Consider the following 25565-nt stretch of genomic DNA (forward strand, 5'->3'; position numbering starts at 1 on the left):
TAACTTCATTCGATTCGCTCGGAAATGATTCGTTATGAACCTGAGGGTGAGGGGGGCTGAGAAAAAACTAACTAGTCATTTTCGATAGAATGCGTGTTGGATTATTTCAGAAAACGTCAAAACCTTCCAAGTAAAAAAATCGTTATGTCCCCGAAAAGAGTGAGTGCAATTTACCAAGAAATTATCCAATTTAAGACATATACAAACGTTAGTAAGACCCTGACATGCCCCATCCAAAGCCAAATTTACTTTCTATTACCAGTACCCTTCACCAATAATACATATAAAGCATTACATCATATGTGCATATATCACTTGTTGCTGATAAGGATAAAAAAGGACGAACAAGTCTTATAACTGAGCACTGTGTATTTCATCCAAGTTAACATCAGTGGCATGCACAGTCACATCACATCTGGCATTGTCTGTTGAAAGGGAGGACATATTATGGGTATGGTATTGTGGGGGATTATCATATATTCCTTGTTCTGCCTCATATAACATGTTTTGGATCTTATTCTGTACAGTTGCCTGAGCATAAGGTGTTTTTAATTTTCGAAGTTTTGTTGCAATTAAGTCTGCAAACATTTGATGTTCATCTTTTTCAGTAAGGCGGCGATGTACTCCTGTCATAACGTCATAAGCCTCTTGTAACATGTCATCATCATTATTTATTGATTTCCGAGACACAGACATCTTCCTAATCTTTGCGGGTGCAGCAGCATTTGTTCCACTTGTGCTCGGACGGCTACATTCGTCTCCTTCGAATGTAGACTCACCCACTACCATGTCTCCTGCGCACTCATCAGCGTCAGCCAATGTCGATGCGTTATCTGCACTCTTCTGTTGGATAAGAAAACACATTAATACATTTATAAACCTCTGACCTCCGTATCTCTAGAGAGAGAGAGAGAGAGAGAGAGAGAGAGAGAGAGAGAGAGAGAGAGAGAGAGAGAGAGAGAGAGAGAGAGAGAACATAAGAATGAGGATTCCTGCAGAAGGCCATTAGGCCCATACTCGGCAAGTCCTTTTCACAACCACCCACTGTTACCCATATGGTCGTCTAACTTTAATTTGAAAGTATTCACCGTGTTACAATCAACAACTTCCCTAGGTAACCTATTCCACAAGTCTACTACTCTATTCCCGAACCAGTACTTCCCGGTATCGCGTCTGAATCTGTACTTTTCAAGTTTCATTCCATTTCCACGTGTATCAACTAGGCTTGAACGTATTAATACTTTATCTATACTACCCCTATTTATGCCCTTCATCCACTTGAATACTTCAATCATATCCCCCCGAGAGAGAGAGAGAGAGAGAGAGAGAGAGAGAGAGAGAGAGAGAGAGAGAGAGAGAGAGAGAGAGAGAGAGAGAGAGAGAGAACTATGCCTATGACTTAATTATCCATTCATATTTCAATAAAGGATGCGATTATGGTTTTCAGACACCAGCGAACGAGGACGAGTGGAGAACAGTGGCCCGGGGATTTGAGCAAAGGTGGAATTTCCCGCACTGTGTTGGTGCACTTGATGGTAAACATATCACCGTGCAGGCACCAGCTTCTACTGGCAGCGACTACTACAACTACAAGGGCTACTTTAGTATCATATTGTTTGCCATAGTTGATAGTATGTACACTTTTCTTTACGTGAATGTAGGTTGCCAGGGTAGGTTATCTGACGCAGGTGTTTTTTCACACACTAGTTTCAGTCGAGCCCTCAGGGATGGAACTTTGCATTTGCCACCTCCACATGCACTTCCGGGGCGTCAGACTGCCACCCTTACATATTTGTTGGGGATGACGCATTTCCTTGACAGAGAACCTTATGAAACCCTACCCAGGTGAACACAGTCCAGGATCTAACAAGAGGATATTCAACTATCGATTAAGCAGGGCTAGACGAGTAGTTGAGAACGTGTTTGGAATTCTCACTGCTGTGTTCAGAATTCTTCGTAGGGCAATGCTGGTGGAATCTGATTCTGCCAAGAAAATAACATTAGCATGTGTACACTTACACAATTTCTTCCGACGGAGTTCAACATCACGACAGTTGTACACTCCCCCACGTACGTTTGATGCTAATGACATGGATTATGACACACTTATCCCAGGTTCATGGAGACAAGATGCACTGCCAGGTATGGAATCCACAATGATGCCACTGGAGTCAGTACCGAAAACAACAACATGGAGAGCAAGGACATCCGTGAAGGCTTTACGGAATATTTTATCAGTGATGTAGGTCGTATAAGTTGGCAAGACAGATACAATTAGGCATTGTATAACTGATTCTGACTGTGTTCGGTTTTCTGTAAACACAAAATGTATTGTATATGTATACAAGTTATTAAAACTGCTTCATTTTTGGCAACCAAGTTAATAATGTTGTATATGACTGTGCGTACCTGCAATTTCAATTATGTTATATTTTCTGAAGCCACAGTAATATGTATGTAAACCAGTGATTACAAATGTTCTGCTTTGACACCAAATTAGTGTGCTGTAAATGTGAAAAAAAAAATAGTATACGAACATGCAGTTTCTTACCTGAAATCCAGCATCATAGGTCTTATGTGGCTTGTGTTTGTCAGCTAGAAACAGCATGATGCTGAACGCAAACCACTGACTCTTGTATGCGTCCTCAGTTCCATCACCAGACTTCTTTTCTTGAGATTTTTTCAGTTCTCTTCTGAACTGTGTCACGAGGTTCTTCATTTTTTTCTCCACTTCATCTCTCTCCATTTGGATATTTTCAGCTATTTCACGCCAGGCGTCTGCCCTCTTGAACCTGTGTTTGTATAGGGCATGGGTCGGATCCCATAGCAATGGGTATCCTCGATAAATTTCAATTAATTGAGCAGTCTTTTCTCTTGACCACTCCATGGTCACGCTCACGCAGTCGCTGTTGGTGTTCTGTGTCTGCTCGGATATCTCCAACCACATCGACTCGTCCATACCAGGGTTGCCAACATATCACCAATAAATCGCTACCAACATGTCGACAACAATGTTCCGTCAACAGTCGAACAACTTATTGCCTACAAAGTTGTACTTAATGTTGCCGACTTGTTGTGTCGCAGGTGTGGACGCACCTTTAGGGGTGGGCAGGTACCGGTACCAGTACCGGTACTAACGGTACCAGCTAAACGGTACGGTACCGGTACCAGATTGCTCGGTACCGGTACCAGTTGCTCGGATTTATTTATTGGATTTATTGATAATTCTTCATGTCCGATTTTTTTTTTAGGTTGTTAATAAATATTGTTATTGTTATTAGACTATGATCGAGTACATCCATAATAACTATACATGCTATTTTTTTATCGAAAAAATAAATATTCACTTCATTCAGAGAGAGAGATCACCACTTAGTAAGTGGATATCTCGGTGATATGGGTAGTGGGTACTCGATCATAGTCTAATAACAATAACAATATATATTAGCGTTTTCTAAAGACTCGTGGGACTCACTAACTTTTAACCCACGACTTCGTTTTCTTTTTACTTGCCACTGTTAAATTCGTATGACTCGTTAACTTTTAGAGAGAGAGAGATCATATTTATCCAATAAAGCATTAACGAAAAAGTTTGAATCCCTTGGCGAGTTTCTGGCTATAAAGAATTGCATGATGAATTATATGATTAAATATTGGAGGTGTAGCAGGAGAGAGAGAGAGAGAGAGAGAGAGATCACCACTTAGTGAGTGGATATCTCGGTGATATGGGTAGTGGGTACTCGATCATAGTCTAATAACAATAACAATATTTATTAGCAACCTAAAAAAGAAAAAGAATTGGACATGAAAAATTATCCAGTAACTCCAATAAATAAATAAAATAATGGAAACGGGAGCTGTGATGGAAACGGAAAGCAGGACAAAATGGTGGGAACTTGGGGAGACGGTCAGCGGGGCAGTGACTCAGCGTCTACACACAGGGCCCATACCACATGGAGGCGGGCGAGCACCGAGTGATCATTAAGCTTCCCGGAACCCAAGTGATCATGATGCTTCGCGGTACCAGTACCGATAGCAGTTATCGATACTAGTACCGGCGAATGATCATTAAGCTTCCCGGAACCCAAGTGATCATGATGCTTCGCGGTACCAGTACCGATAGCAGTTATCGATACCAGGTACCGGTACTGGTACCGCGAAGCATCATGATCACTTGGGTTCCGGGAAGCTTAATGATCACTCGGTGCTCGCCCGCCTCCATGTGGTATGGGCCCTGTGTGTAGACGCTGAGTCACTGCCCCGCTGACCGTCTCCCCAAGTTCCCACCATTTTGTCCTGCTTTCCGTTTCCATCACAGCTCCCGTTTCCATTATTTTATTTATTTATTGGAGTTACTGGATAATTTTTCATGTCCAATTCTTTTTCTTTTTTAGGTTGCTAATAAATATTGTTATTGTTATTAGACTATGATCGAGTACCCACTACCCATATCACCGAGATATCCACTCTCTCTCTCTCTCTCTCTCTCTCGCCTGCTACACCTCCAATATTTAATCATCTTATATAATTCATCATGCAATTCTTTATAGCCAGAAACTCTCGCCAAGGGATTCAAACTTTTTTCGTTAATGCTTTATTGGATAAATATGATCTCTCTCTCTCTCTCTCTCTCTCTCTCTCTCTCTCTCTCTCTCTCTCTCTCTCTCTCTCTCTCTCTCTCTCTCTCTCTCTCTCTCTCTCTCTCTCTTCATAAGGCAAGTTTCTCACCCCCTGAATCATCTCTGTCATCCTCCTCTGTACAGATTCTAACATCTTGATATCCATTCTATAGTAGGGGGACCAGAACTGAATTGCATAATCGAGATAAGGTCTAACTAGTGCTAAGTAAAGTTTGAGGATGACTTCAGCGCTCCTATTGCTTACGCTCACTGAGATGAAACCAAGTACTCTGTTTGCCCGATTTTTAGCCTGAATGCATTGAGCCCTAGGACGGAGGTCAGCGCTCACTATAGTCCGGCAAATCTTAAATGGCGGCTCTGACGTAGACATCCCGCTAGACCCTGTTGCCACGTCTCCAACTGACCTCGCACACCGTGCCTCTCTCTCTCTCTCTCTCTCTCTCTCTCTCTCTCTCTCTCTCTCTCTCTCTCTCTCTCTCTCTCTCTCTCTGTATGTGTGTGTGTGTGCGCGCGAGAAAAGTGGGGGTGTACTCGATTCGGGGAGTATGGTGCACGATAATGCATAATAATAATAATAATAATAATAATAATAATAATAATAATAATAATAAACCTCTTTAAAAACAACGCACCAAGACTCTTTACCCCTTAGGTGGTGTGGAAATAAGGTCAAAGTGCAATATTTTACTGTTCTTAGCGACCACTCCTTCCCCACTCCCTGGCCATCCCCAGCGGAACCTCACCATTCACCTGCATATGACTCACATCAGAATTTGCTTGGCGGCCGGTCCTGGCATTCCATATATAGGTACAGTCTCCATATTTTATCATAATTATGCCATATAGCTGACATTATATGGCAGATGGCAAACACACACCAAAAAATGGCAGAAATGCGATAATCAAAGCAGGCAGAGCAACTGGCAACTGCGGTGTGTTGGGTTGACTTGAGCTGACAACGCCGCGGTGGCAACGCTGCCAAGTGTTGTACAAATTTCTTTGTATTCACTCACAGATAGAGAATCAATCATAAAAACCATATTTGTTTTTATACTAGAGTGAGAGAGAAAGAGAGAGACACGGGGAGAGAGAGAGAGAAGGGTGTGAGAGGCACGGTACGCGAGGTCAGTTGGAGGCATAGCACCAGTGTCTAGCGGGCTGTCTACATCAGAGCCGCCACTTAAGATTTGCCGGACTTATAGTGCTCCTAAGTCCCTCTCACGCCTAGACCTGCTTAGAGGAGTGTCATTTAAGGAGTAATTGTGTGAGGGGTTATTCCTACGCACACTCAAAATGCTGCACTTCCCGACATTGAATTCCATCTGCCACTTCCCCGCCCAATCATAGTCTGTCAAGCTCATCCTGGAGAACGCTAGCGTCCCTGTTTGATTGGATTACTCTACCGATCTTGGTATCATCTGCGAACTTACTGACCAAATAATAGGAGCGATAAAAATGATAAACTGATAACCTGATAAAAGTGACAAGAATTACAAAAACGAAAAAAGTAAAATAATGCAAAAATAACAAGAAAATATTAAAATGAGTAAGGAAAGAAGGGAACAACCACCCACACCGGGACACTCACGCATCAATCACGAGCCCTTGCATGAGGCAGCTGAACACCCGCAGAATGTGGCTCACGGAGAAGGTGGTGGAGTAGAGGGCGCGGCGCTCACACACGAGGTCCCACTGAGGCGGCGCGGGCAGGGAACGACAAACGGTGAAACAGAGAACAGAACGGCCAGGTGAACGAAGGGAGAAAGGTGAGGTGAGATGGTGGGACAGTTAAGTAAATGGAAGAAGGAAGGAAGAAACGAGGAAAAGGGAACAAGGGAAGGAAGGGAACGAAGGGAGAAAGGTGAGGTAGCAAAACTAGATAATGGAACAGTTAAGTAAATGGAAGAAGGAAGGAAGAAACGAGGAAAAGGGAACAAGGGAAGGAAGAAAGAGGAAGGGAACGAAGGGAGAAAGGTGAGGTATCAAAACTAGATAATGGAACAGTTAATTAAGTGAATGGAAGAAGGGAGGAAGAGACGAGGAAAAGGGAACAAGGGAAGGAAGAAAGAGGAAGGGAACGAAGGGAGAAAGGTGAGGTAGCAAAACTAGATAATGGAACAGTTAATTAAGTGAATGGAAGAAGGGAGGAAGAGACGAGGAAAAGGGAGCAAGGGAAGGAAGAAAGAGGAAGGGAACGAAGGGAGAAAGAGGAGCTGGCAAAACAAGATAATGGAACAGTTAAGTAAATGGAAGAAGGGATAAGCTAATACAAGAACAGCCAGACAAGGGAAGGAGGCAAACAAACAGTGAAAGAGATTGTATAAGTAATGAAATAATTGGTGAAAAGATAAACAACCTAAGCATTCTAAACTCCGATTAATACAACCATCATCACCATTATCATCACCACCACCACGACTATCATCACTAGTACCACCACCACCACCACCACCATTATCACCATCACCATAACCATCACTTCCATCACCGTACCACCACCCCAACCACCATTATCACCATCACCAACAACACCATTCCCACATTCTCCACGACATCACCATCATTCCCATCAGTACCACTACATCATCATCCTCACTATCATTCCCCCCCACCCCACTACCACCACCACCACCAGCATTATCACCCCCATCCCCACCCCTACCATTATTCCCACCACAACCACCATTACCACCACCTCTCCGCCATTCCCCAACCCCACCACTACCACCAACACCACCACCACTACCACCCTCACCACCACCACCACCAAGACTCACCTCCGTCACCGTGGTGGAGTGGCTGGCGTTGAAGTATCTAGAGGTGCAGGTGGTGATGGTTCGAGCCCCCGTGTGCAGCCTCGTCGTGTTCGCCATGGCCTCCTCGAAGTCCAGGGAAGCCGCCAGCGTGTAGTTGTAGTCGTACATGAGGCAGCCCTTGTCCCCCTCTGTCAGGCTGTGCGGGGTGAGAGATTGAACAAGATGGTTAACTCTTGCAATAGAAGGCTGGACGGTATCGGGATGGTCTTAAGAGTTATGTATAGTGAAGGCTGAAGACTGCATGCGTGTATTTGTGTAATCAAAATAGCCTTCGTCTCCCTACTGGCTAACTCTTACGCTGCGAGGCACGACAATGTATCATAACTGAAAAAAACGACGGAAAAATGTTCTTTCTGTATAGAGAATAGAAGATTCTGAAAGTGATGATCATATTTAGCTTGAGGGGCGTCCGGATACTCCTATCTTGAAAGGTCTACGGCGCCTAAGTTCGCCCGTGTGAAAAGACTCGTAGAAGTTGCTGGAATTTTATATGGACTATTTCGTGATGCCAGTGATAGGTTTACATGACTTCTGTATCTTGAATGGGAAAAATCATTCACGAAAACCCGACCATTCTCCTTTGTGACCTTGTGAAATGGTAGTGGGAGATCGACACGTCAAAGGATATGGACCTAAGGCATAAGAAGGAGGAAATACAATAGAAGGAATTTAAGCATTTTACAGAGTTTACCAGTGAAAATGGTAAAAGAGTGAAGATACTGGTTAACTCTTGCTTTAGGAAGTTGAACTGTACAAAGATAAGCATAAGTTAAAAAAAAATTCACATGCGTTCAAGGTGATATTTCTGAAGATGTGTGTGGGAGTTTAGTAATTAGACAGTTGATAATAATTAGAAACACTACGGTGTGATACACATCTGTTACTGTCCTGCGAGATAAGTTATGTGCTTGGGTGTAGCAGATGAACGGTAATCAGTCAAAATAGCTACAAGTGTTGGGGAGATATGAAACAAAATTGATGAGAGAGAGAGAGAGAGAGAGAGAGAGAGAGAGAGAGAGAGAGAGAGAGAGAGAGAGAGAGAGAGAGAGAGAGAGAGAGCGCATGTGTATTGTGTGAAGGGAAAGATGTAAAGAGTGAAAGATAAGTTAGTATACAAATGGGACTGGTCAAGGAGTGGGAAGCAAGGAAGGGCACGGACGAGGTAGGGGATCAGGCAGAGTAATTTTTTTTTTTTTTACAGCAAAGGAGACAGCACAAGGGCACAAGAAAAGGAGGCATTGAAAAAAAAGCTCGCTACTCGCTGCTCCTGTAAATAATCCGAAGAGGTGGCCGAAAGAGCAGTTAATTACGTGAGAATCTGACTGCTCGAAGACTTGTTAACCCAGTAGCAGCGACGGGCCAAATTTGTGCCATGATATAACCCCCCCAAACTAGATGATGCATAAACTGATCACAAATGCTTTGATATATATAATGAAATGGTTTGTGTGAGTTATGATTTTTTCTCATTTTTCTCGCTTAGAGGGACCATTAAGAAACATGATCCCCGCAGTTACCGGGTTAATTAAAGCTACTAAGGGCCATATTCTTAAACATTTCGGGGCTCAAACACCCACATGTGACAAGGCTTTCGTAAGGTTGTGTTAGTATTTCTCTGGGTAGTTTTATAAGCCCAGTGATGTAGCCTGACAAGGCCTCTGCACCATGACAGTGAATAAACCTCTTATGAGAACCCGATTAATCTCCTTTGTGGTCTTAGAAACAGTTGTTGTGAGAGCCAAAAGCGTCTGAGAATGCGGGCCAAGTGCACCGCTCTCGCATTGGACACAGTGTTAGGGGGAAACCCGTGGATAAAAAAAGAATCCAAAAAGCTATGAAGGTAAGCAATGAGCCTCCATGAAAACATAACATCACAGGAAAAAACAAGTATGAAAGTGAGCAGCCTCCATGAAAACAACATAAACAACAACATACGTAACATAAACACCATAACATAACATAAACAAATGAGCATGAAGGTAAGCAACCAGTCTCCATGAAAACATAATGACAAACATCAATGACATTACATAACATAACACACCATAACAAAACATGACAGACATATCATAAACATCAAAGGGGGAGGTGATAGCCGAGTGGTCAGTGTGAGGGCGTAGTGAGCCCTTGTACCTAGGTTCGAGTCCCATTAAAACACACTGATTTATTAAGTCATCCCTTAGTTGCGGAAGATTACCCACATGCTGCCCAAATCTTCAAACAACCCTAACTTCAGCGATTTCGGTCAAGATGAGCACCGGGGGGCAATCATGCACCAAACAAGAGTCATGCATCACGGCACCCACTATAAATGAAATTCGCCTGCGCCATTAGCGGGCTGGGGCCGTCCAAGAGGAGAGGGAGGAGGAGAGGAAAATGAGAGGGTAGTGTGGTTGTTCTCTCTCTCTCTCTCTCTCTCTCTCTAATAACAGGGGCTCACGTACTTTTCCGGCACCACAAGCGCGTAGACTTGCTGTGGCGTCCAGTCCGCGGCGGCGAGGGCGGCGGGCTGACACCAGTGCTGCGGCGTGCCCCCCAACACCTGGTAGGACATGGCCTGCAGCGGCACCACGAAGGTCACTGCAGGGAGGAGGGCGAGACTGAAGGAGGGGGAGGGGGAGGGGGAGGAAAGGGAAGGGGGATGAGAAGGGGAGGAAGGAGAGCATAAGGGATAAGGGAAGGTAGATTTGGAGGATGAGGGAAGGGAGGATGATCGAGGAAGAGGGGGAGGGGGAGGAGGGTAAGATGAGAAGGGAGAGGAGGGGCAAGGTTTCGCGACCCCTCGGTTGGGAATCCCTCCTCAAGCTCATCCCTATGCCATACAACTCCCCAATGCAAGAGTTAACCAGCATTGTCATTCTTTCATCCCTTTCGCTGGTAAACTCTGGAGCTCCCTAATGCAAGAGTTAACCAGCATTGTCATTCTTTCATCCCTTTCGCTGGTAAACTCTGGAGCTCCCTAATGCAAGAGTTAACCAGCATTGTCATTCTTTCATCCCTTTCGCTGGTAAACTCTGGAGCTCCCTAATGCAAGAGTTAACCAGCATTGTCATTCTTTCATCCCTTTCGCTGGTAAACTCTGGAACACCCTTATGCAAGAGTTAACCAGCATTGTCATTCTTTCATCCCTTTCGCTGGTAAACTTTGGAGCTCCATAATGCAAGAGTTGACCAGTACTTTCATTCTTTCACCCCTTTTGCTTGTCTATAATTCCCTCTGCCTACGACTTTAACGCTTTCAGGAGGGGGCTATCAAGACACTACTACAACCGAAAGTGACCTCTCTTCTGGCCACTCTATAGCTGTTTTCTTTTTACAGGAGCAACAATTAGCATTTCTTTATTTCTCCCTTAAGATATCTAAAAGCCGCCCATCCTTCCCCGGTAAACCCCACCTCCACCCCTTGCTCTCCCTACAACTAACCCCAACCTCATCCCCCAACCCTCCCCTTACTTCCCTATCTCTTCACCTCCTCATACTCCCTTTGAACGTGTGGGGGATGTGATGGGGGTGTAGGGAAAGGGGTGTTGGGTGTGGGAGGGAATTTAGGAGGTTGGGGGTGTAGGGGGATGGATTTGGGGGATGGGAAGGGGGTAGTTGTGGGGAGGGGGGTAAGGAAGAGGGGTAAGGGGTGTAGTTGTAGTGGGGGAGCACAGGAAAGGGAAGGGTGGGGGGTGTCAGTGAGGGGAGGATAGTCGAGGGGGGATTACTGGGAATGGGGAGTTAGGTGGATGCATTTGTTTTTTGGGGGAGCATGTATCTATAAGGTTAAGGTACAGGCAAAGGGATGGGTGCATACGCTATAGCTGCTTGTGGCCTCGGTGCTCATCTCTGTCGCATTGGTCCTTGAGCTTGTAGTGGACTAGAACCCATCACGCCGGGACACAGGGTCAGTGTGACATCCGGGTTACCACAGTTTACCTTCCCCAAGTTCCCCCAGGTACCTATTTATCGACCGGCCCACAAGGGAGGATGAACTGCCGGGTGGGCTGCACGCCGACTGGCCGGGTCGAGATTAGAACCCGGACTCGTGGATTCATAGCTATACATTCTAACCGAGCCGAAGTTTTGCGTATGCATCTTTCGGGGAACGGCGGTGCGGAAAGGCGCCTTGTCACGAAAGGTAACTGAATGTTTTGAGTATGAGGCCCCTGGAATCTTTATGTATACGCCTCCGCGGTGCAGGGGTTAGAGTCCCTGACTACGAATCTGTGGGCCTGGGTTCGAATCCCGGTCCGGGCAGGCGGCGTGCAGCCCTCCCATCTGTTCATCCTTCCTTCCGGGCTGGTGGATAAATGGGTACCTGGGGAAACCTGGGGAAGGTAAACTGTGGTAACCCGGATGTCACACTGAGCCTGTGTCGGGTTAAGGGTTCCCTCCCACCACAGACTCAAAGGGACAACGGGACGGAGATGAGCATCGATGCCACGCGTATGAACCCAATTTTACTTACCTATTTACTTACCTATTATCGACAGAATTAATCACTCCTCTGAAAAAAACGCCCAACTCTCTGTCCTCCTCCTCCTCCTCTTCCTTTTCCTCTTGGTAACATGAACTTACCGGCGGCGCAGAGAAGAATCGCCCGACTAGTCCATTTTCCTCTTGCTCCCGCGATTTCGAGAAGATCCTCCTCCTCCTCTTCCTCGTCCTCGTCCTTGTCCTCCTCCTCCCTCAGTCTCTCTTCTTTTTCATTACCTCTAATCGCTTCTTTCTCCTCCTCGTCCATGTCGTCCTCCTTCACCCCTTCCCTTTCTCCTTGTTCCTTCGCTTTCTCCTCCTCCTCCTTTTTCGCTCCCTGCCCGCCGTCTAAGAGAGGTGCCAAGGCCATATCTGAGGAGGGAGAGGAAGTGACGAAGGGACAAGTGAGGGAAGGCAATTTCGGGGCCCTCCTTGTATTTGTGCAGCCAAATTTTCAGCTGCCATTTACCTTATTCAGTCAGTCTCCAAGCTGACGATTAACTTGTTTAGAGAATTTCATGTACTAGTGTAAATGTCTGGTGTTGGCACTCCTCTATGTTTTTCTTCCTCTTCCTCCTCCTCCTCCTCTCCCTCTTCCTCTTCTTCCCATTTCCACCTTTCACCTTTCATGTATTCTATGTCTCTGTATGCTTGTCTGTCTATCTGTCTTGTGTTTGTTTGCTTGCTTGCTTGTTTGCGTGTGTGTGTGTGTGTGTGTGTGTGTGTGTGTATCAACAACAACATTTGTGCCAGGAATCGAACACGTGCTTTCTGAACAGAAATCAGGGCACATACCAACCAAAAAGACCACGCCAGAGACTGCATTTAAGCAGCCAACCTGGCGCCCCCACCCCCTTGCGAGGAATGAAAGGTTAAGAAATCCCACTCACACTCGGGGCTTGTCGGAAACAGTTTTAATCAATCCCATACGACACACACTGGGTATATATATCAAGAAAGTAAAGTAAAGACAGTTTCTTGATATATATATATATATATATATATATATATATATATATATATATATATATATATATATATATATATATATATATATATATTTGTGTGTGTGTGTGTGTGTGTGTGTGTGTGTGTGTGTGTGTGTGTGTGTGTGTGTGTGTGTAATAATAATAATAATAATAATAATAATAATAATAATAATAATAATAATAATAATAATAATAATAATAATAATAATAATAATAATTGGTTTATTCAGGAAATTGCTGCCGTTAAGCTGAAAATGTACACATTAACATATAGTGCAACCATAAAGAAAAATACAATATGAAAGGGGTGTGGGGGTTGGTGATTTACATTAACGGAGGGAAAGTAGTGATGATGCTTGAGGGGTGAAGAGGTGGAGGAGTGCGGTGTGGCAGAGCGATGAGGCGGGAAGGTAATCCTCCTCTGGAAGGCGAGTAGGTGTTAATCCGAGGTCATCCCCAGGTCAGGTAGCAGCAGGTGGCCTGAGAGCAGGTAGAGGCGGTATCGACGGTCACTCAGAAAGGGGCTTAGCGGTGTAGTGCTAATCCAACACAGGTGGCGAGACAGATGTGAAGGCTCGCTGCTGTGCCTGGGACATTGCCCCCACCTGAGTGACAAGTCCTCCACTGCACTGCACCTGACCAGACTTCAACAGCAGGATGGGCGGGCTGGTGGGCCTGGGGAGACCTCGGGGCGTCGGCAGGGGGCTGATGGAAGTGTGTGTGTGTGTGTGTGTGTGTGTGGGAGGGGGGAGATGCATGTAGTAAGCATGTTCAGAGGAGCAGTCAGCAAGAAAATATCGAGTGAGTGTGTGTGTGTGTGTGTGTGTGTGTGTGTGTGTTTTTTAGTGCCGTCTCCACCAGTATTTATTTCTTCGGCATCACGAAAAGTGTGATGGCAGCTGCCCCCACCTTTCCGCAGACTGCTGTGACGTGCAACCAGTGTCTTGGACAGAAGTGTATATGTGTGTGGGTGCGTGGGTGTGTGTATTGCGTTGGGAGTGGGATCTAAGGACCCGTGTTGATGGCAGCCGCGTTTCCGCGGACTACGGCCATGCTGATCCTCTGCCGGAGCTAGCAGGTCTCACGCGGCTCTCCCGTCTGCTCCGTCATCCTGCGTCCTATTTCTTGGAGCAGCTTGGCGAATGCGGGGCCCAGGGTACCCATGGTCTCTATCTTATAGCGGCTCGAAGCGATAGCGCTGGGCGAGTTCGTTACGTTGTTGTGTGTGTGTGTGTGTGTGTGTACCTCTCTCTCTCTCTCTCTCTCTCTCTCTCTCTCTCTCTCTCTCTCTCTCTCTCTCTCTTACCGCCACCACGTAGGGTGGTGTGGTAATGAAACGAGACGCCTTGTCAACAGTAACCTTCACCCTTAGGACCACAGACATGACACTCAGCGCCCGAGTCTTTGAGCACCACAACGGGCACGTCACTTAACACGTAACTGACCGTCAATGGTTCACCAGCTTCCAATGTTGTATGGCTGTGACAATACTAGTCCTGGCAAAGATACAATTATATTGCGGAAAGAGACTGCACGTGTTCGGAATCTACTGAAACGTCTCTATCGTAAGGACAGGCGTCCTTACGCTATGAAGGCACAAGTGGGTCTGTCTTGTTCCTTGTTCACGGTTCCAGCCTGGTGCACGACACCCGGGCGTGTGTGGTGAATGAAATGCAAGTGTATTTTTTTTCCGGGAAGCACAGCCACCCGCCACAACCAAGGTGCCCGAGGGACGCGGTTGCCAACACCCCCCATCCCGCTGCTCCTCCCCTCCAAGTTGACGACCTCTGCTTTCCCTTTCTACCTTCCATCATCATTCGTTTCGCCTTCTGGAGGTAAAGTGTGTGTATGACCCTCTCTCCCGTCCCCCCAGCCATTCCCAGGTGTTTGTGGAGAGGGTCGCTGGGGGATGTTTTTCCCCTCTCTGGAGAAAAGCTGAACAGGACATGAACAGGGAATCGCAGGAAAGACTTCTTTTCTTCAGACAGAATGAAGGCACTGGTGGACATAAAAAAGAAAAAAAAGGCTCAGGAATAATAAAATGAAAGATAGGAGCTTGGATATGTTTCCGAAACCTTCTGACACAACACCCACAGCCACTGAAAGATTATCTATATTCTGTCACGACTGGCTGAATTAAAACCACATACTAAAACTCAAGCACACGCAACGCAAGGCAAACGCCAAACTTTTTCGACTCATATTAAAGAGGAAATCCCACGTTTTCTGCAGTTCTTTCCTTATTCGTGTGTAAGCCATGGTTCACAGCCCTCATTGACATGGTATGAAGCGATGAATGATCTCGACTGCCAAGTGTTGAGGAACGAAGCTGCAGCTGTCCAGTGTACATCCCGGCGGGGCGCGGCGGGGCGCGGCGTGCCGTCCCTGCCTTGTTCCGCCCGCACAGCACCAAGGCCATGACAGTACACGCTGATAAGCAGTCAGCTCACACTAACACACCTCGCTAACTATAGTCAATCCAGGAGGAACTGGCGGATTGGGGGGCGAGAGGTGCGGGTCAGCCCCGCCCCGCACCTTGCCACACACTCTCAACACTTTTCGCTTCAACTCATATGTCAGCTATTTACTACCTTTAAATGAATTTAATTAAATAATTGGATAATCCAATAAGGTCATATAGCGTTAAGATTGTTTCGTTTTTAAGATAATAACAAATATTTTGTATAAATACCACGACACGTTTTTTTTTTTTTTTTTTTTACGTCGTTGCCTGTTGCGCCGGTAGGCATCTTCCTGGTGGGGCCTGATGGTCGACCCAAGGCTTCTTCCAGGTGGGGCCTGATGGTCGGCCCAGCCCGTTCTGGCGCAGGCGAGTGTTTATAATGGCGCCATCTTGCATTGGTTCATGCTGCCCCCCGGAACTCGTTCTTGATTCGCTTGGACGGCTTCCTCCAGAGTCCGGGTTGATGGGTGGTCTTCAGGACAGCATGTGGGTAGTTTTAAGCCACTCGGCGGTGACTGAAAAATCCGAGTGGTAGCGTGGGGATTCGAACCCGCGTCGTCCATCACGCGGTGAATATGGGCCCAGTACGCTACCAGTTCGGCCACCGTTGTATTCCAACGTTGTCATTCTGCACATCCAGAGCCCAGGTCACTTCTCTCAAGGTCATGGAAGATTCAGCAGGTGGGCCCATGGGTGGCCCGCTCCCGCCTCTGCCTCTCCCCTCCCTCATTCTCCCTGCCTCTCCACGTCGTTGGCTGCACAACCGCGAGAAAGAACTCATTTACAATGTAAACAAGTACTTTTTAGACGGAAAAACAACAGAGGATTTATCATACCACTCACAAGAGTAACTGCAAGAACATCAAGAGCCACTAATGTTAGTGAAAGAACTGTTGAAAGAGTCTGCGCCAAACGGGATCATGAGTGTATGACGAACAGGTCACCAAGACAGCCTGTATTCTCGTCCCCGAAGAAGAGAGAGAAGAGAAGAGAAGAGAAAAGAGAGAGAGAGAGAGAGAGAGAGAGAGAGAGAGAGAGAGAGAAAGGAGGAGGAGGAGGAAATGAAGGGAGGGTAATGGTGGTCCACTTAACACCGTGACTCTAATCCCACAATTGGAGACAAGAGATGTGGCAGCGTGGTACGGGAGGAGAGACCCCCGCAGAACCCCCACAATCCGCCAGTTCCTCGTGGATTCACTTTAGTTCGTGTGGAATTCGTGGAGCAGTGTTAAATTAATGTCTTTACAAGTACTGACTACAATGAAAGTGCTTAGCCTCGGCTTAAACCCATTACTACGTGTAAAAAAAAGCCCGATAATCGCTGTTCCTAATTGTAACACTGACTTGGGTATGACGGTAGAAATATTAATTGAACTTATAAAATCATGTGTTAGCTCCAACGCGCTCTGCTTTGGTGGTTTTTTTGATGCAGTGTGTTGGCAGGAGGATGGGGCGCTCCTCTCTCCCGTGTAGAACTAATCATTATATGGAGTATTATGCTATCGAGCGTTTGCCAAGTATTTCACCTCCTGCGGTGATCTGGCTTCGCTAAGGTGATTGATCCTCGGCCTAAATCCGTTTCATTGAACTCTTTGCCCGGTCAAACATCCTTGCTCCCTCCATAAAACTTAAAATTAAATGAGAAAGGAAAATCAACCGCTTTGGTGCGAATCGCCATAACTCACCTATTTCTGGGGCTACGGAAATGTTTTTGGTATCAATCGACGGCAAAATGAAAGGGCTATATTTTTATAAAGACATTCTGCTAACTACTATCCATATCAGACTCTATGACATACCGTTTTTCGCAAATATCTGTCAAACGAAGACTCGGATCAGCATGGGACTTTGACACAGATTGTTTCACACACTCCGCTAATTTTCGACGCTATTGTGCAATGCCAGATGCGGTTAATTATGGCGTTTACTCTTGACTGTGATGGCAAAACCTGCGTGAGCCACTTACACATTCGAACAGGTGAGGCGTGACGTGTTTGTGACGTGTATCCACCACCTACCTCCACCCCTGGCTTCCCTTACTCCCATCCCTCCCTTTTCCTCCCTCCTTCTCCCCCGCACTCTTTCTCCCCCATACCTCCACCCCTCTCTCTCTCTCTCTCTCTCTCTCTCTCTCTCTCTCTCTCTCTCTCTCTCTCTCTCTCTCTCGGATGAGCTGAATGAGAGAATTTGCAGAGAGGAAGTCGAGGTATGTTTGACGAAGCAGAAGAATTGCAAGGCAGCAGGGCTGGATGAGATCCCGTATGAATTGTATAAGAATGGAGGTGAGGTGGTGATAGACAGGATGACTGAGCTATTCAACTGTGTATGGGAGAATGAGAGTGCCTCGGGAATGGAACGAATGCAGAGTGACTCTGATACACAAGGGAGGACATAAGAGTAAGAAAGAGCTGAAGAATTATAGGCCGATAGCCCTGGCGAATACGGTGGGAAAGATTTTCTGTGCTGTGTTGAATGAAAGGCTGTGTAAGTGGATTGAAAGAGAGAGAGTGCTGGGTGAGGAGCAGAATGGTTTTCGCACAGACAGGAGGGCAGAGGACAATATGTATGTGGTAAATGAGATGATAGAAAGGAAAAGGAAGAATGGAAGTCCGTTGTATCTTGGGTTTCTTGATATTGAGAAAGCGTATGATAGAGTGAACAGGGAGGTGATGTGCAAGGTACTGGAGAAAGTAGGTTTGAGTGATAAGATAGTGCGAATCATTAGGAGCATGTATGTGGATACAAGAGCCAGGTATAGGTTAGGAGCATTAGAGACAGAGTGGGTGAGGAGTGAAAGAGGTGTTAGGCAGGGCTGCATCCTGTCTCCAACTCTCTTCAGTCTGTACACTGAGGAGTTGGCAGCCAGGATGAGGAGAAAGAATGCAGGAGTAAAAGTGGGAGAAGACAGGGTAAGTGTGCTTCTATTTGCAGATGATGTGGTAGTCATGAGTGAGCCAGCGGAGGAACTGCAGGACCTATTAGATGTGGTAAATGAGTATGGGAGAGATTTTGGAGTGAAATATAGTACTGAGAAAAGTCAGATAATGGTTGTGAATGGGGCAGAAGATGAGAGAAATAGGACCTGGAGGCTAGGAGACACAGAGCTAGGGCAAACAGATGCATACAAGTACCTAGGTGTATGGATGAGTCCGAGAGGATGTGAAAGGACAAAGAATGAGAAGATTAGCCTAGTTAATCAATGGGTGGGCCGTCTGGGAAGTGCGGCAAGAATGAGAGCATGTAAGTATGATGTGCTGAGAGAGGTGTGGAAGAGTGTAGCAGTGCCGAGTGTGATGTATGGGATGGAGGTGATTACATGGAGTGAGTTGGAAATGGATAAATTGGAAGTAGGGCAAAATAGGATCGGTAGGTTAGCTTTGAATGCACCAGGGTATGCAGCGGTGGAAGCATTGAGGGGTGATATGGGGTGGAGTACCTTTAGGGAAAGATTTAGGAAGGCTACCCTTAGATACAAAGTCAGACTGGAACGAATGGATGACGCGAGATTGGCACAGAAGGTCTACTTGTGGAGTGTGCATGAGAGCAAATGGATTAAAAACTGCATGAGAATGGTTGGTGACAGTGGTATGCGAGTCAGGTGGGTGAGCAGAGAGAGGAAGGAGGCGTTTCTTTGAATGGAAGGTGACTGACAGAAATAGTGAGGGTCTAGAATGGAATGTGAGAAAGTGGAAGAAAGAGATAGACAGTGCAGTGAAAGGTGACGGTCTGAGGAGGTGGAAGCATGTGATGGAGCGAAAGACTACTTTGGAGTGGTACAGGGAAAAGGAAGCCCCCCAGTGTGTCAGCTGGTATGATGGAAGCCTGGGTGGTGATCTTCTCTTCCAAGCTCGAGCGCAGTGTATGAATGTGAATGCAAGAAACTACAGGTGGTTTGAGTCCCGCAGCAAAGTGTGTCAGATGTGTGACAGGGGAGTGGATGAAACTGCCGCGCATGTGATACTGGTGTGTGGGAGGTACCGGAGAGAAAGGACGGAGATGATGAGGGTGGCACTGAGTGAGATGGGCTGGGATGTGAATGGGAGGATTGCAAGGACAGAGAGGGAATGGATGCTGCTGCTGCTGGGACTGAGTGATGAAGCAAATGATAGAATTATAGAAGCCATGAAGGGTTTTCTGGAAAAGATGTGGTGTGCAAGAAATAGGAAATTGGAAGATTTGTAATGGATACTGCTTGTGTTTATTTTTTATTTTTACAGGGTGTGCCGATACGAAGGCCTGACTCTCCAACGGGTCACCTGTATAGCAAGAGCAAGAGTACATGCGATGTGAAGCGTTGCACACATATGACTTGTCTACAATGGCGGATAACTCGTAATTATGGCAGTTACTCTTGACTGTGATGGCAAAACCTGCGTGAGCCACTTACACATTCGAACAGGTGAGGCGTGACGTATTTGTGACGTGTATCCACCGTCCACCACCTACCTCCAACCCTGGCTTCCCCTACTCCCAATCCCTCCCTTTTCCTCCCTCCTTCTCCCCCGCAATCTCTCCCCCCGCCCTCTTTCTCCCCCATACCTCCCCCTCCCCCCTTCTCTCTCTCTCTCTCTCTCCCCCCGCCCTCTTTCTCCCACATACCTCCACCCCCCCTCTCTCTCTCTCTCTCTCTCTCTCTGTAGACGAGATATGAATCCATGCACACGTATGACTTAAATTAATGACAGGTAAATATAAATTATACCCCGTCTGCATCAGAATCAACAGTGATGACGAGGATGACCTGTTTGTCAATGGTGATGAATGTTGAAGTAACACTATGTGGTCAGTTATTTACATTATTAATCCACCCATCATATACTCGCTGTCTATTTTTGTTTGCTATGACTTTTTAACATATCTACATGAACACATATCGTATGGCAGTCTTTTCCTAACATCAGAATAAATCATTCATATATTTCTCCAATTTTGTTTCACGTTTTTACTCTGCAATGAATTCCCGCTTCAATTCCACCCTTATTCCTTTCCGTCTCCTACGCAATTTCCTATAAATGATCAAGCGTCAGCTACGTGCTTCATCCCATCATACGCTCAACGTAACCTGTGGGGAGGAGGGCCATATACTCGTACGACTTTCAATGGGTGTATAGTTGCCAAACAAACCTCATACAGCACTTAAGCAACATCCAGTTACGCTGGAGCAGGAATCACGATCTTGTGCATAAAACACCAGACCATACTGAGCATATACTTACGAGTTATCCGCCATTGTAGACAAGTCATATGTGTGCTACGCTTCACATCGCATGTACACCGAGAGAGAGAGAGAGAGAGAGAGGGGGGGGAGGGGGAGGTAGGGGGGAGAGATTGCGGGTGAGAAGGAGGAGGGAGGAAAAGGGAGGGATGGGAGTAGGGGAAGCAAGGGGTGGAGGTAGGTGGTGGATACACGTCACAAACACGTCACGCCTCACTTGTTCGAATGTGTAAGTGGCTCACGCAGGTTTTGCCATCACAGTCAAGAGTAAACGCCATAATTAACCGCATCTGGCATTGCACAATAGCGTCAAAAATTAGCGGAGTGTGTGAAACAATCTGTGCCAAAGTCCCATGCTGATCCGAGTCTTCGTTTGACAGATATTTGCGAAAAACGGTATGTCATAGAGTCTGACATGGATAGTAGTTAGCAGAATGTTTGTGGCGGGAGTCTGGAGTCGTGAGGGTTAGCACGACATGGTGGCAAATAGTTGGCCGAATGTCCCAGACAGTCGGCAAGACGCCAAGACCCCAATAAAACCTCCCCCCCTTCATGGAGCGTGGGAACCAAGTTGTCAAATGGAAAAGTCGCTGGGTTGTCGTGGCCCAGAGTCGGCACAGTGTGAACGGGACTTTACACAGCACCCAGGCCTGAAATGTGAGCACCGAAAAAAAATCTATCAGTGCCCTCAGCTCAGCGGGAACAAGAGGTGCATATGTGTCTCAGTCCTCTTCGCATACTTTGCAGCCCTCACTTCAACATTTTTGTAGATCCAAACTAGTAAATCATTCAGTATGTACTCCGTGAAAAAAATAATGAAAAGCAGTTGCATGGGGTGGCGTCAGGCCTCACCTTTAGGACCTTGCCGGCGTCCTAGCTGACATGGACACCTGTGGCCGAGCATACCAAGTAAACCCACTCCAGGTGGTGAAGCTGGTTTTCGGGAACTCGACTACTGAGGAATCAGTGTCTGCACCCTGGTCATTTTTTTTCGTAGCTCGCGGTTTTGCAGAAGGGACTAGGTGTGCATGCGAGGGGCCTGGGATGGGCTCAGGTTCAGATGATGTCACATGTGTCAGATGTTGTTTCTTCTTTGGTGATGAAGTAACATTTTTTATATGCAGGTTTCTTCTGATAATGTCTCCCTCACCGTCTGAATCACTTCCATCATCAGGATTTGGCACATACTCTTCATCCTCATCACTGTCATAAACACATCTGGTTCTAAATTCTCGTCACTGTCTTTAGATTCACTCTCAGGTAACACACCATCTACATCTTCCTCCTCATTTTCACACACACAATTATCCTCTTCATCTTCACAAGTAATGACACTGATGTAGGATTGATCAAGCAATTTTTGTATCCCAATGTCACTTATTATTTTTTTTCCTAGCCATTTTGCACATTGTTTTTGTTGAGCCTTTCAAAACATACTTTTTCAGAGTACTGTATATCTTTTTTAGTTTTGAGTCTGTTTTCACTTTAGTGCCTTTTAATTACGATAAATGAAATTACATAAATGCTCTCCCTGGGTAAAAACACAACAAAAAAGTACGTAAACTCTTTCGCAGGGTACAAAAAAAAAACACATAAATGCTTTTGCCGGGTGAAAAACACTTCAATTGCAAATTCGTAGCGAAATATGCGGTGGATTGAGGCCTTGAGGGTATATGGAGGCACAGCTGCGCAGCACATGTTGTACAAGAATGAACATGTATTTACCAACCCGAAGGATTAAATTAACTCCATTAAAGCATTCCAGGGTTAAAAACACTTCCACAAAAAAAAAAAAAACATGTTAGTAAAGACAAAAACAGTGTTTACTCTGGAGTTGGTGTTTATAAACTTTTTTTGAAGATGGTGAATTAGTTTATTTAGTAGAAAACGGGAGGGATATTGACATGCGAACGAAGGAGCACAAGTGTGCTATGAGAGCTGGCAATGGTACTAACTAGTAACTCTTAAGTATCATCTCATAATTAAGAAGGGTTCATCGGCCCCTTAATCTATGACATTCCAATACAGCCATCTGTGCGGCAAGACAGAAATGATAAGAACTGAGTAAAAGAAAAGTCACCGGGTTAACAGCCTTTGGTTTTTATCTTTGTGGAAAACAAGTCAGAGGGTATGGGTATGGGAAGACAGCCGGCTGTTGTACAGACGCAATGGTTACATAAAAGAACGTCGGGTTATCGAAGCAATATCTGCCAAAGCTGTTTGGAAATAATATATCTTTCGTCTTCCAGAGTGGGTTTTGATCGCATCAAGAAGCTGTGTAATTACCCCAGCCTACCATATATGTTACGGAGAATTATTAATCTATTTAACCATTACAAATTATCTATCCATCTATCCATACACCACTGATTATCTATCTATCTTTATATATTACAAGTACAAGTTATCTACTGATACGTTACAAAGATTCACTCTATCTGAGTATCTGTTTAAACATTACCAAGTATCTACCTGTCTAAACACTGCAATAATTTTCTAGGTAAACCCAACCCTGGGGGGCGACACTGTTGAACGTTTGATTTTTCAAATGTAACGTGGTATTACTCCTTATCAGCAACACTGTCTGATTGGTCTTTATTCACCCGTTTTTCTAGGCGTATATATATATATATAGATATATATATATATATATATATATATATATATATATATATATATATATATATATATATATATATATATATATATATATATAGTTAGTTAGTTAGTTAGTTAGTTAGTTAGTTGGTTTTATTGATTTTGTCATATCACTTTTCAAGCCTGAGTTTTTAACATGTCAACTTAAGGGGAGAGTCCGGTTTAGATCGGGGGTGCCATATCTCCGGTAAATATGCATGAATCGCTCTGATTTTTATGTTGTGAAGTATTGGCATCATTTACATCAACATTAGACATTGACCCCCATTCTTGTCCCTCTCCCCCCCCCTCCAACTACAACTACAACGAAAATTTAAAAGCGAATCTCCGTCGTTATTATTGGCCCCACAACCTTCATTTTTCTGTGACTTAGAGACGTTATAATATGAAATGTTTCTTCGTCGTTAGATTTTTCATTTCAGCTTTTGAATTTGTTTTATGATTTTTTTTTTTAAATGTTTTTTTTTTTGCCTTTTTTTGACCAAAAAAATATTAATATAAAATTAAACCAGACATATATAAAAAAAACAGCGACGATGATTTGAAGAGAAAGTATTCCTCTGCCTTTTAGTCTTTGTTTCATTGAAATCAAGCTAAAACTGGCTCCAAGGTTAACGTTAGAAGGGGAATAACTTATGTTTTGAGATATGGGCTGATAAAGTTTATTGATGGATCGCGATCCCGTTAAAACACACTAGGAAGCTTTTTTCAGGTTTACTATGAGTTTTTTTTTATCATCTTCAATCTGCGAGATAGTTGCCAAAATGTATACCTACCAAATATATTTTTTTCACAAAGTCATTTTTTTTATATTTTTGGGGTCTCCAAACCGGACTCTCCCCTTAACTCTGCGACAATCCAACACTTCTAACTCCGCCCCTTAAAAGCGAATAAAAAAGCGAAACTAGCCACAGAACTGTTAAAAGTACTAATCACACGTTTACAATATTAAGCTCGGTGCCTCGTAGCTGTAAAATAGGAGAGCTTCACGTCGAGTCATTGACACTTGGGTGGGTGCTTTTCCCTGTGCCTCGGCTGTACCTGTGTATCGCCAGTGAGTCGTAGTAAAGAAATATGGTATCTGTTGCCAGCCTTGTATCATTGTCTGACTGGGTCTATGCTATTCTATAATTATACATCACTTTAACTAGCTTTGTCCATTATTACTACTACTACTACTACTACTACTACTACTACTACTACTTCTACTACTACATACCTGTCAAGTCTTACGTTTTTTGCGTCTTACGTAATTTCGGTGATTTTCAAGTCTTACGGCGTAAGCTGAAAATCTTACGTTTTTTCTCCGCTTGCGATTTGGTTTTTTTTTAATGTTTGTTTTAAACAATTTGAAACATATCGTAAGCGCCATATTTAAATTCATGTGAGCGTGCTGAGTAACGGTTACTGTTACGGGTAGTGAGTGTGTGTGTGTGTGGGGAGGGGAGGGAGGGGGGAGGTACCTCGTGCTACTGCTTGAGTCCGTCGGAACCATACCTGTTAAGTCTTACGTTTCTTATACACAAACTTATGGTCCCTAATGCAAAATCTTACGGCAAGACACCACAGTAGCTTGACAGGTATGCTACTACTACAACTACTACTTTCTCTACTACTACTACTACTTCTACTACTACCACTACTACTACTACCATCACTACTAATACTTTTACCTCTACTACTACGACTACTACTACCACCACTACTACTACTGCACCTCTCCACCTGAAATTGATCTCTGTCTTGGCCACTCGTCTATGCTATCTTTCAAAGGGGCAGTGATTAGAGGGCTTTTTCCCATTTATTTTTGCCCTTGAGCCGCTTTTTTCACTGTAAAAAAATACTACTACTACTACTACTTCTACTAGTACTACTACTTCTACTAGTACTACTACTTCTACTAGTACTACTACTTCTACTAGTACTACTACTTCTACTAGTACTACTACTTCTACTAGTACTACTACTTCTACTACTACTACTACTACGGCTCTTCAGCCTCGCAACACCAACCTGCTGTAAGAGTCAACGCTCGTCTCTGTGATGGAGCGGAGGAGATGTTGCACGCGTCTTCCCCCCTTCGCAGCTAAGAGCACTCTGCGAATTTGAAACATACACGTGACATAACTAGACTAGAGTTGCCATCTTAATATTTCAGGTGGCGCAAGATACACTCCCAAATAGAACTAAAAAGGCGTTAATCTTTCTAAAAATGGGAGTGAAAAAAATAGGCTACTAATGATTTCTTGCCCTTAATGTGTCAAATGATTAGAGACAAGTACGACTGATTTATTTTAATTTATTTTAGAGCAGGGGAGGCAGC

General features: G+C 44.9%; 1 protein-coding gene across 2 annotated transcripts in view; it reads right to left on the bottom strand.

Annotated features, from left to right (window-relative positions):
- The window catches only part of LOC126985882 (solute carrier family 22 member 3-like), a 46730-nt gene extending 21367 nt beyond the window's left edge, over nucleotides 1-25363 (bottom strand). For both annotated transcript variants that reach the window (XM_050841377.1, XM_050841379.1), the window contains exons 1-5: nucleotides 25256-25363; nucleotides 12019-12288; nucleotides 9901-10036; nucleotides 7418-7592; nucleotides 6229-6332 (exon numbers count right to left, since the gene is read on the bottom strand). In XM_050841377.1, the coding sequence (XP_050697334.1) occupies nucleotides 6229-6332; nucleotides 7418-7592; nucleotides 9901-10036; nucleotides 12019-12286 (683 nt within the window). In that variant the 5' untranslated portion in view covers nucleotides 12287-12288; nucleotides 25256-25363. The remainder of the gene's footprint in view (nucleotides 1-6228; nucleotides 6333-7417; nucleotides 7593-9900; nucleotides 10037-12018; nucleotides 12289-25255) is intronic.
- Between the last annotated feature and the right edge of the window lie 202 nt (nucleotides 25364-25565).

Source organism: Eriocheir sinensis, chromosome 60 (genome assembly GCF_024679095.1).
Source record: "Eriocheir sinensis breed Jianghai 21 chromosome 60, ASM2467909v1, whole genome shotgun sequence".
NCBI classification, from domain to species: Eukaryota; Metazoa; Arthropoda; class Malacostraca; order Decapoda; family Varunidae; genus Eriocheir; species Eriocheir sinensis.